This window comes from Gadus chalcogrammus, chromosome 1 (genome assembly GCF_026213295.1).
Source record: "Gadus chalcogrammus isolate NIFS_2021 chromosome 1, NIFS_Gcha_1.0, whole genome shotgun sequence".
Taxonomy (NCBI): Eukaryota; Metazoa; Chordata; class Actinopteri; order Gadiformes; family Gadidae; genus Gadus; species Gadus chalcogrammus.
In genome coordinates, this window is record NC_079412.1 from 23482210 (window position 1) to 23495374 (window position 13165).

A 13165-nucleotide genomic window follows, 5' to 3' on the forward strand; every position below is an offset into this window, starting at 1 on the left:
CGCAATATGAGACCAAAACACCCTGCAACGTTTCTCATTATACCTCAATTAGATAGGGGTGTTGTTGTTTACCGAGTTGCTTCGGCGATAAAAACAGGGGAATCGCTTCTTCTCGAGTGTTTTTGTGGTTTGCTTCCCCCACCAGCATCTACTCAGTCTTCACCCAGAGATGAGGATAGGGGCAGGGGACCAAAGAAGCCCTTTAGCTACCCTGTTTTCTTCTGCTTCTCAACTTTCCTGTGAACTACTTGACCCACATTAAGATAGAATAAGATAGTGCTTTATAATCTCGTACAGGATGTTTGGATTTCAAAGCAGAAAGTACAGGAAAGTGGTCGATTTAAAAAGAGGCACTAAAACCTCCCAAAAAAAGTAAAGTAAAGATACAACATATAAACAACCAGAGAAGCAGAAATGTTAGTGGGCGAATAATATAACGCAAACTAAATTATTTAGTTGGTTCAATTATATTCAACCAACAGAGTGCTATAGAAAAGGATGTTGGTTTCGGCCAATGGATCCTTTTCTAAGGGTTCCTATTGGCTAAAGACGTGGGTGTGTGACTGTGTGTGTGTGTGTGTGTGTGTGTGTGTGTGTGTGTGTGTGTGTGTGTGTGTGTGTGTGTGTGTGTGTGTGTGTGTGTGTGTGTGTGTGTGTGTGTGTGTGTGTGTGTGTGGTGGGGTTGGGACCTCACCATGACCCTGGCCGTTTTGACCTGGCTCTCCGGGTGCTCCCTGGCCTCCCGCTGCAGCACGGCGGCCAAGCAGCTCAGCTTGCGTCGGCGGTCCTCCAACGACTCGCCCGGCGTGGGCGGGCCGACGCCGTCCGTTATCACCTCCGGCCCGCCGCCCGTTATGTCCGCCGCCGCGGCCGCCGCCTGCTGAGCCAGTGACGCGTTCCTCTCTTGGGAAAAAGCAAATAACAACAAAAAGATTCAAACAACAATAACAACAACAGGGTCATGAATATGATTCAGGCGACGTTTCTTTAATCTCCTCGCCACTTTTGACCATATGCTCCAGAGAAATGACTCTCGATGTTGGAGAGATGGCGCCGACAGATAGCGACGCTCAGACAACAGCTTGTAGCCACACAGACCCACAGAATCACCCCCCCCCCTCCCGGCCAACTGGCACTTGAGCAGCGGGGGTTAAGCCCTGACGACGACACATCCAACACAAAACAGCACATCACGTATTCGTTCCCCCCCCCCATAGTCTTGCGTCTGCCATGTGCTAACCTGATAAAGGCGGCTGACTCATCGACTGACTCATCCTGTAATCTGGATCCGTTTGGGATTACGCCGGGGAATCACAATAACATTTGGGGCTTTGATGAAAAAATGTGGCGCATATTTCATTATTATTTTTTTACCAACAAGGTTAGTTCTTCCCATCATGTTGGAAAACGTTGTGTATGGAGATGTCTGTTTTGAGTCATCCCCTGTCATCGTGATGAACCAGGCGTTTACAGGGGAGCCGTCACACTTGGTAATTTCTCAATATAAGTGGTTCTTCAACCCAAGAAAATAGCGGAAACCCAAGAAGACACACTTGAGTGTGTTGAAGCGCTGCCTGCTCAATGTGTGACGATGTAAGCTCAATTATTCATTCGAATTCGGCATCCACGACCATCACTTTTTAAATAAGAAATGTTGGCTGAACAGGAGGGCTGTTCAAAGAGAGAAGAGAGTTGAAAGAAAGACGCCAATCTAATGTTATAACACACCCGGATAACTACTTTGGTGTATCTGAATTATCTGTGATGAACTCATCATCACTGCTCTCGCATGAGAGTTGCAGAAGTTGTTCTGTATTGTGTGAAAATCACCAACACTTACCACTACTTTTAGACCATCGAAGTTGTCCTCATTTAGTCTCTCCCAATACTATGGGGTATAAGTTCATTGTTTGAGTCACAAAGTAATCACCCCTTTGCAGAGCTGGCTGCATTGCGACGTCATCATCACCACTACTCTGGCGTGTAAACACTTACACAAACATACACTTAAATAGCAGTTGGATACATACAAACACACTCACACAGCCTCACATGCAGAGTGTGTCCCAGTGTGCTGGTGAAGGTCAGAGTGGGCCAGTGAATGTAATCAGAGACATTGTGTGTTCAAACAGAGGGCCAGGGAGGCAGGCCAGCAGGCCGTGTACCATTGTTTGCACGGCAGAAACATGGTGTGTGTGTGGGTGTGTATTTGTCCGTATGTGTGTGGGTGTATGTGCGCGTGTACGGGCATGCATACTTGTTTGTCCGTTTGCCTTTTGCTATAAACAACTGTTAACTTGGTATAACTATATCTTTGATTAATTAGGTTCCTGTAAAAAAGGTCACTATCGGTAAGGATTTGTTAGCTACTGTTATGACTCCTACTTATTTGAAAGGTGAGACCACAGATAAAGGTGTTTATCATACCACGCATTATTAGTTGAGGACAAAACAGATAGGTTTCTACCTTGGAAATGTTTGTGAGTCTGCTTTAGTGTGTGTTTCAAAAATGGGAATTCAACCAAAATACTTACAGTGAAACACACATAACTCAGAAACAGATATGGTTGACACACACACACACACACACACACACACACACACACACACACACACACACACACACACACACACATACACACACACACACACACACACACACACGGACCCCCCCCCCCCCCCCCCCCCCACAGGAACCCACATTGTTCAGAGAAGATGGACACTTGGACTCTAGTGGTCCACCCCAAGCTTTCAACCCTCTAGGAACCATTGTCCGGTAGGAACCATTGTCCGGTAGGAACAATTGTCCGGTTGGTACCTTTTGAGTGACAGGAACCAAAGAGCGGACGTATCAGATGTGGACGAGCGATGGCAATTCATCTTTTATTCTATTCCCTGCCCAAGGTGTTTTGCATTTTGTTGGCCTTTAGCCAGTTATCTCTGTCCCTTTTTGCTCGCCCAAACATCCCCTTAAGAGGGACATTACTATTGAAATGTATCCCATATGAAAGGGACCCTTCTTTTTCTTATGGGAGAAGAAATGCACCGAGGAGAAAGATCTTAAGATTTTACCGAATGGATTTTTTTGCATTCTTCTTTAATGTATGCCGATTTTTGTTTTTAAATAAAACCACATTTTCTATAAGCCGCAGGAGCGGTAAAATGGGGTTGTGTGTTTCAAAATAGAACAAATAAGCCGCTCCATAGTATAAGCAGCATATTTTTACCCAATCTTAGCCCACAACCCAAATACTAACATGTACCGCCCAATGCTAGCCTGAAACCGTATCAAAATAGCTAAAATAGAAGAATGTTCCCTGGGGCCACGACGCACCGCGTTACACGTCATCTGATGATGGACTAAGCGCCTGCGAGTCATCGGAGACGACGCCGATTCAAGCTTTAGTAAAACCCTGAACTTTTTGACGGATTTACAAAACAAGGTGTGCTGGATTGTGTGTGGATGGTGGCTGCTTTGAGACGCATTGAGGCTGAACACCTGTTGCACATTGAGCAATCAAGGTGCAACAGGTTCATCTAGCCATCAGCGCACACACTCTCGAGCATGGCATCATGGATCTCCATCGTCTTGTGTCTGTGTTTGGAGAAGCCCAGCAAAGTCACCTAGGTGATGTGTGTTAGCATTTAGCAAATTTACTTGGTAAACAAGGAATCCACTATTTTGCAAGCGATTCAGTTAGACTCACAGGGGCTTTGAATTCCCTCAAAGCCTTCTTTGTATTTTAGTTATGAAGCGAGGGTAATGTTTATTTCTTATTGCTTTAATACTGTAACAGACCAGACTCCAGACCATTTTTTTTTTTTTGTCCAGGCGTTTTTTGCTTACTCCATATGAACGCAATTAAAATAATATTCAGAGTGGACCATTTGGAATGGGCGATGAGAAATAATAATCAGAATGGGATCATGCTGCACTGCATGGTATCCAGTTGCCTCATCATTGCATTGGAGTGTACGTGTGTGTATCTGTCTGTGCTTGTGTGTGTGCGTTTTGTGTGTACGTTAGTGTGTGTACGTTGGTATGTGTGTGTGTGTGTGTGTGTAGTGTGTTTGTGTGTCTATATGTGTGTGTGTTAGTGTGTATGCGTAAAGTCTGTTTACCATTAAGTCTGAGGATGTTTCCAGTGGAGAGTTTTCCTCCTTTGAAGCTGCCTGCACCACTTTCCCGCTGCGTGATGACATAGGAACAAGGAGGCGGTACTTCGCCTGGCCTCCTCCAATCAGGATCCACGAGACATCCTGGAAACAAACACCAAACCAATCCTCTTTTAACTGTTTTCAGTCCGTAAAGTGTGTAGATCTTCACAACCGTATTGTTTAGGTTGCAGGAACAAGCCAATACAAAACAACTCAAACATACATCGTAAGAATCATTATTTTGTCGCTTAAAATTAACGATTCATCTCTTCAGAACAAAAAAACGTCCCATTTGAAATCTCAATCCAGACCGAATTTTCAAAACTCTCAGATAACACGACGACACACAAACAAAACAAATCGAAACCAAGAACCACGCTCTCTGAAGCCAGCCATTAAAGGCCTTCCAAAGACCAAGAGCGGTGGGCCAAACTAAGCCGTGGCCAGGTTAGCCCCTGGCTGGGGGGGCTTCTCCCTGGATCAAGGTACGGAGGCTTGCCCGGGGCAGTTCATTACGGCCCCGCCGCAGCCAGAGGGACCTGGACAACAGACAGCTGGAAGCGCACTCCCGGGGTTTGGTTGGTCTCAGCCGTGGTGCCCGGTGCGGCTCCTGAAGATGTGTGCACCACCTGCCGGGTCGTGAGCGCAACAAAACAACACTGATGGAGCGGTTGGAGTCCGCCTCGTTGTGGAAAGGCCAGCCCAGGTCTTATTGAGAGCGAAGGCGATGATTACGCTGATGGGATTAGCTCTGTCTGTGTGTGTGTGTGTGTGTGTGTGTGTGTGTGTGTGTGTGTGTGTGTGTGTGTGTGTGTGTGTGTGTGTGTGTGTGTGTCAGTGTGCTATCTTCATAGGCAGCCGCCCCGCTGAAGGGCTCTCCTTGTAGATAATTAAGCTGTAAAATGTGATTTTGTTTGCGATCAATCCCCACAGCCAGGTCTTGTGACTGCTAATGTAGATATACTGTTCACTCTGTTGAAGCTATGCATAGAAAACATATTCCTGGGCTTGCGACTCTCCTGCTTCATTTACCCATTTCAGTCTTTAAATTCGTATCAAGGATGATTTAAACATATTTCCCCTACTTTGGTCTTTTCACACTTATGAAGGTGAGAGAAAACACACCAAGGTGAGAACATATGCCAGACTTGGCTAACCCTGTGAAAGATAGGTGTTAGCCAGGTTTGCTTGCCACACGAGGAAAACAGTAATTCATTCAACGCTATTCTAATTCTGTTCTGGGCAGGGTTTATCCCGTGACACTGACCACATTAATCAGTGTGTGATAGCACACGGGCTGCAGACCCACCCGACCAGAAGGATGCAGCCACCTGTGTGTGGAGTCTAGATGCACTTATAAATCCAAGTGACAAAGAAAAACTGTCCTTTCTTTGATTAGGAAAGCTTTCGTGGAACGATTATCTTTTTTTTTTTCTCTGACGGTATTATTAGACTAGAACATGTATAATTAAAACAGATTAATGACCGAAGAAGTCACTGAAATGAACGTCACAATTATAACCTGTAGCTCCTTCCTGGTATTGCTTATGAGACCATTATGCCTTCGCAATATAACCGACTTCCAAACCGCCGTGACAAATCGACGATTTAAGTTTGAAGTTTATGCGAATACATTTGTTTGTGAGTGAGCGAGGGCTGGCACTTAAGCCTTTCCAAATGTAACGACCTCCCGGAAAGAGTTGCGGTTTATCATACGGCAGGGGTTGAGGCAAAAGTAGACCCCGACCGAATGTTCTCCCGACAGCGTCCTTCATCACCGCGCTGATAATGGGCGGCGGCGGCGGCGGGCGGGCGGGGTGCACGGTGACTAATGAGCCACCGTTGCCATGCAAGCCGCCGGGCGGAGCGACAGGCACTCGCGGCAGATTAATGGACGAGGCGCCTGCCTTCTCCCGCCGCGTAACTCTCATCATCGATCAGCCACCGGCGCTCGTCCAATCCAAACACACCCAAAATATTAACGTCGCGTTCATTTGACTTATACCGCCCTCCCCCTTCCCCCCCCGCCCCCCCGTCCCCAAGCATTACCGCGCGTGAAAGACATTACTTTCGCTCGCAATAAAAACATTGCTCGATCGATAACGAAGCTGTGGTGGAGGATGGATCTCATTCCCGGCCGCTTCATTAAGGCCCACCCTCCCTCGCTCTCTCTCATGCAGATAAATACTCTGATGATGGATGGATTGCTGCAATAAGCCTGCTAGGCGCTGATAAAGACCGGGCTCCCAGCCTCCTCCTCGTCATCCTACCGGCCGGGCCCGCGGACCAGCCCGGGACCCTGCCCGCGGGAGGTTCGCTCTATCGTCGGATCACGTTAATTAATCTGCCGGCTGTGGGCTTATCACCGGGCGTCGTCGGATCATGCCCGGCTCAGAGGGCTGGCTCCCCCTCCTACCGCGTCAATCATCGTTCATGACACCCCCCCCCCCCCCCCCCCAACACTGCCGCATTGAAGTGAGACTATGGAAGGTAACACCCCCCCCCCCCCCCCCCACTGTACACTCACCCCCTTCAAGTGAGATTGAAACAACTGCTGAGGCTAATCGTAGTGGCGGGCCTCTGGGCCGAGCAGGATGATAATTGTGAGGGAAGTGTTGGAAGGGATGTGCACTCAGTGAGATGTATCTAATAGGGCGCCATTTTATTAGAACACACACACACACACCCCTACGCACGCGCACACACGGGAGAGGCATCTGAGGGCTGGTGTCTCGGCTCTGCATGCTCATCAGGTTAAGCAGCCCCCTTTCGAGGGAAAATTAAAAACCTAATCTCCTGCCCTTCATAGGGCCAAGGTCCTGAGAGGGGTTGCGCAGGGTTTGAGCTTTTTATCTTCCCAAAATAGCCTTTCACCGTTTACTGTCTCTCCCTCCACCACCTCCACCTCCACCTCCTCCTCCTCCTCCTCCCCCCCCCTCCCTCTCTCTCTCTCTCTCTCTGGGGAAGCCGACCTTTTCTGGAATGAGCAGCCTCGCGCAAACACTGAAAGGCCACCGCTGGGAATCTCAGGCGGGGGCTGGCTGGCGCTATCCAGGTGGATTGTATTAAGCCGGCCATATTGTGTGTTTACTTGTGTCAGGGGGGAAGGGGGGAGAAGGGGAGGGTGGGGGGCGGGTGCACACCATTAGGCAAGAGCGCAACAAAAATAAATCTTCATTCGCTCCAGCGCAACTTAATCATCTGGCAGCGTTTCACAGGTCCGGTGGCTATGCTTCAGGCTTTGGGCCGGACCCTCTTCCTCCTGCTCTTCATCTTCCTGCACTTCATCTTCTTCTCGTGGAACAGGGAGGATTCTGAAGGGGGTCTTATCAGGCCCCGGCAGATGAGGACGTAAGTGAAGCCAGGAGTGCTCCCTAAGCTGTATTCTCGACTCAAGGAGGGCCGAAGACACATGCCATCTGTTGACGTAATGAATTTGTGTGCGGTTGTGATCTCTTTCTGCGCGTGTGTCCGTCGTAGCAGGATGTTGTGCGTGGGATTCAAGGACGTAATTGGCCAATTAAGGGTGCAATGTATAAGAATGAGTCCCTCCTAGTTAGTAGGCAGGAGACTCTCAGATTCACCCATTAAGAGTGTTGTTTCCACTCTCGCTGGCTGTGCAACTGTGGATGCTAATTCGAACAAATAGTAGTATATATGTTAAAGTTATCGAATGAAAAGATGAGGGGATTTTATTGATAACATTATTGAAATCTTTATCGATTAGCATTGACTACAGTTATGTCCAGGTCATCTTAAGCCATGTTTAAATGTGACACAATGTGACTTTAATACTGTTTATATTATACATACAGTATAACTGCCCTTTAATGATTTAGATCAAAACTACTGCATTAGTCTTAATAGTCTTCTGTCTGAAAACACTATAGAAACCAAACTCTTTCTAACCATTTGCAAAACTGGCTAATTCAAACAAACACGCAAACAAATTCAGACACCCTTTTCACACAAATTCAATCAATGGAATTTCTCTATTAACTTATAATGGAGTTCAACAATGTTTTTCATAACACTGAATGCATCAATAGATGGTCGGCCAATATGATTACAATCTATGGCATTGTTCAAGTCAAAACCAGCACGTACAGAACATATATCTCCGTACATTACAGACTATTTCACTGAGTTCACAGTCAATCAGCAGAGAAACTGCAATTATTTACTACTTCCCCACGCTGCTCTACCAAATAAAACATGAGTTTGCTCACGAGAGCCGTGCCCGGCCTGATGGAGGACGGGTCTCTTGGGGGGAGGTGGGGCTCAGCCAATCCCTGGCCCAGATTTTGGCTAAACCACCAGCTATTCTTTGTCTCGCTCTATAAATGAGTGGGTGAAATCAGGTCGTGGTATTAGGGCCCGTTTTCAGTCCTTTCCTTGGTGGTGGGGTCGGGGTCAGGGGGGGGGGGGGGGGGGGGGGGGGGGGCTGCAACAACAACAAGTAGACTAGGCTCCAGATGCTCACTTCAATTTGGTTTGTTTTACAATTGAACCGGAGGACTTTCCCCTCGGGGGGGATGTGGCTGGAGACCGGCTCCACCAGACTTCACCCCCATTTAGGTTTAGATCACAGGCTGTGGGACAGTACGCATTATGACGCACGTTCAAATCCGTTGAAAGCCTATGAGCCATGTAGCAGGAATGAAAAGAGAGGCCACGGGTTGTTTTCGTCAAACAATTCCACAATAGGATCTAACAGGGGCAGGATAGTGTAGCAGTAGTAGTGGCTAGGATGCAATGAATCTCCCCAACCCAATAGTTCTGGGTTCGATCCCAAATGCACCTCAACCGTACCTGTTCCTTAATATGTCCTGTGTTTAACTACAGCTTGACCTTAAGAATAAAGCGCACGAAATGTATCATCGTAAAGTTGTTAAAATAGTAAAAGAAAAGTGGTGGAGTAAAACACAAATAACCACACACAACAAACAGCACATTGAATGTGATGCTTAAGTCGATCACGATGGCTCTTGGTAGAATTCTAGCAGACACTGCCCTAGGTCATACTGTCCTACATAAAACATCATTATTAAAGCCTGGATAAATACAACAAAATAGGAGGTTCGGGGATACTGATGATTTAGCCATCCAAGGGCAGGTCTCGCCATTCATAGCACCGGGGGACGTCTTTTAGAGAACAAGGGCCTGAAGCCCATCAGCTCCCTACGGGGCCATGTTGGTCCACTTCCTCCTCTCCCCTCCAACACGCCACCATTTAGCTGGTAGGGAAGCTCTCCAACAAATGGTGACAGCCCAGCTGAATGGATCCCTGATTTAAAAAGCAAAAAAACCCGGCGAGTCTGGTCGCATTACCCAGTGAGATTAGATCTCAGAGTCGACCGATCGATCTTAGAGCCCTTAAAGAGGCGCTACTTCATTTGAGCATTTGGTAAGCATTTAGTTGAGTTGATATATTATTCTATGTAGATATATAACTTCTATGGGTAACTATGTAGGGATTATTAACTGTGTCACAACAAACTAATTAGTCCCCTTTCTCGTTGCTTTACATAATTGGTTCAAAGCTGCTTATTTGCAAGGGATAAAACAAGCTACAGGAAGGGGATTGGAAATAATTGTCAAACAAAACACCCTAAATTAAGTCTAAATGAATGCTAAAACGCCGGAATCAGGTATAGAAAATAAAATAAACAAAAAAAAGTCGGAAAAAGCAATCTGTAAATATAACTTATCCCTGCGTAATGATGTTGTGTCTGGATTCGGCTGCAAAAAACAAATATTTAACTGCAACGGACATATCTTGTGAGAAAAAAGACATCCCTGCTTTAGCGCTGTCAGGGCAGCCCTCGCTGGACGGACCTCTCATTAAAACCTGCTCCACTTAATGCTTAGAACACACACACACACACACACACACACACACACACACACACACACACACACACACACACACACACACACACACACACACACACACACCAACATCATCATCTCGCACGTTAAGCCTTCGTTAAATTAAATTATATTTGACATGCAAATTAACTTGTTATCATATTCCTCCTGTCCTTCATTATCCTGCCCACTGATCTCAGAGCTGAGAGCTGAATTATTCATTTCAATAAATTGAACGTGCATTTTGATAATTTGACACAACGTACCAACTTGTCGATGAGGTAATATTTATTTCGATAAATAATTACCTACTGTATATCTCATTTAGAAATGTGCTACATGGAAATCAGCACCCTTTTAAAATGTACATTTCCTCACTTTAAACAATAATCTAGACAAATTTGTGTTAAGACCATTTCCCACCGTTTTAGGAGTCACAACATTGTGACACACCCCATCCAAACAGTCGATCTATCCCTGTTAATCAACTTAAATTAGCTTGCACTTGTCACTCAAACCTGCTGCCCAGTATTATGCAAAGCAGCTAAAGGGTTGCCGTACAGTTCCTGGCACAAGAAAAGGTGTCTCAAAGTCAGTGCTGAAGGGCTTCAGCCACAGTAAGTCCAGTGGGGTTGGAACAGAGAACTTTTCAAGGGATTCAAACTCCCCAACTACCCTTCTTGACTATAAAGGCCACAGAGTATTCACCAACCAACAAGACGACTGACCAACTACTAAATACATGCTCTTTACTACCGGGCGCAAACTATGTTTTCTCCAACAAACATGTTTCAAGGCTTGTGAATGTGTCTCTTGTCGTCACACAACGCTGCTCCATGGAGGAAGCCATTTGAGGAGCAGCTCTAAAACAGCACAGCGGCTGTGACCTGGAGCCTCCCCACCCCCCCCCCCCCCCCCATCCACTTCCACTACTGCTCACTGCGTTTTACAGCTAGTGGACGTTGGCGCTTGTCAAACGCGGCGCCAAACACGCTCCCGCAGTTTTATGAGGTTTCGGAGTGGTGGTGGAGTTTAATAACCAGGCTGTTTTCATCCTCTTAAACCACAGAGGAATCCCGCGCAGACAGTCACCACTGCCATCGTTTCAAGCACAATGTGACACATGACTACAACTATTATTATTGTTATTCTAATGAAGCGGCTCATTCTTCCGAAGCCCTTTGGTGCTGTGAATAATAACGGCGGCTTTGCGACGTGATTGAACGGGCTTGACCGTATATATATCATTACCACTTAATTAATTACTTGTCAAGCCCCCTTTGCGATGATGAAATTGTATCTCACGTGCCGTTTGGCTCCTCTTTCTTCATACGGGCGGGACGACAGACTGCCAGTCAATGCTCCAGATGAAAGCTGATGGCTTTCCAGCGAGATACGGCCGTACAATGTGACATGAAGGCCCGGTTCAGTTGTGTGGTGGAGTTGCTTCATGTGGACGGTCAAGTTACCCGTGGACGAGCATTCACCGATGTGTTTATTAGGTGTGTCTCAGTTTGGGGTTGCGTTTGAGGATGTGCGTGTTTGAGGTTGTTTGTATGTGTGTTTGTGTTGAGGGTAGGGTATGTGGCCATGTGTGTTTGTGTGTGTGTTTGAGAGCTAGTGAGTGTGTTTGTGTGTGTGTCTGTGGGTGTGTGTGTGTCTGTGTGTATGTTTGAGCGCTAGCGAGCTGGTGATTGTGTGTTTTAGAGCTAATGAGTCCGTCTGTCTGTGTGCGTATGTGTCTGTTTTTTGTGTGAGTGTGTGTGACAGAGCGAGGGGGGGGGGGGGGGGGGGGGGGTCGTGTTTTTGGAGAGGAACAAATCAAAAGGGCAAATGGAGTCAAATCAAATCAGAGCGTTGCACTCTGTTCACTCTCATCCAGGAGCACGTGGCGCGACCCAAGCTCTGCAACATATGTCTCCCTCCCCCACTTCCCAGCAGCTTCCTGGCCTCACCACAGGCTCGATTGATATTAGAATATCATGAGGTGTAGCATGCCCTCCAGCACATGGGTTAGTGTGTCTGCTAGGCATGCTCTCACCCTGTCGGTCCCCAGTCCCTCTCCCTCCTCTGTCATTCTCCTCACACTTCGGTTCTTGTCTCTGTTTACTTCCTCCCTCTCTCTCTCCCCCCTCTGCTCTCCTCTCCACCGGGGTGCATTCGACGCCTCCGCCTCCATCCTCCTGCTCTCTCTCATCTCGTCGTCCCCGTCTCTGCTCCTCTCGGCTGCCTGTCAACACAATCCCTGTCCACGCTCGGCTACACCTGTCTGGCCGGCTGTCTGTCCCTCTCTAATGGCGTGCATGAAAGTGTGCGCATGAAAGAGCAGGCGTGTGTGACTGGCAGATAGGAGTGTGCCAGTCTCTGGGATATCTGTGTGTGTGTGTGTGTGTGTGTGTGTGTGTGTGTGTGTGTGTGTGTGTGTGTGTGTGTGTGTGTGTGTGTGTGTGTGTGTGTGTGTGTGCAAGTGGGCTTTGCATACCCATGCTGGCACACTCAGAGTATGCTAGTGCCTGTGAGTGTGTTGTTGTGTGCGCCTGTCTGTGTGTGTGTGTGTGTGTGTGTGTGTGTGTGTGTGTGTGTGTGTGTGTGTGTGTGTGTGTGTGTGTGTGTGTGTGTGTGTGTGTGTGTGTGTGTGTGTGTGTGTGTGTGTGTGTGTGTGTGTGTGTGTGTGTGTCTACTTGCTGGGCTGCATTTGCATACGCGTGCTGTCTGTCTGTTATCCATCCATCTGGAGTCAATGTCATCTTCTGGCAGTGCTCCTTTAGTAAACACTAATGACCTGCCTGCCCCCCCCCCCCCCCCGTAGCACACCCCACACACACCCTGCACAGAGCCCATAGCCACCCCACACACATCACTGCACACCCAGCTAACATTACAGTACAGCCCCCACTGCTTGATGAGAAGAGGGCGAGAGACCTATGAAGACAGCACACTGACAGACAGACACACAGAGAGTGAGGAGAGTGGGAGAGAGAGAGACACAGACAGACAGACCTAGCGGGAGGACGGACAGACAGAGAGAGAGAGAGAGAGACAAAGATAGACAGACGGAAAGACTAACAGACAATATAGTTGAGGCTGACAGGTGAGAGAGCGACACACACAGACAGAGATTCAGACACACAGACAG

At 47.5% G+C, this 13165-nt stretch overlaps 1 protein-coding gene across 1 annotated transcript in view; it reads right to left on the reverse strand.

Annotated features, from left to right (window-relative positions):
* Positions 1-13165, reverse strand: part of nphp4 (nephronophthisis 4) — a 150501-nt gene that overhangs the window by 28885 nt on the left and 108451 nt on the right. The window contains exons 19-20 of the mRNA XM_056593735.1: positions 4123-4260; positions 695-903 (exon numbers count right to left, since the gene is read on the reverse strand). Of these exons, the coding sequence (XP_056449710.1) occupies positions 695-903; positions 4123-4260 (347 nt within the window). The remainder of the gene's footprint in view (positions 1-694; positions 904-4122; positions 4261-13165) is intronic.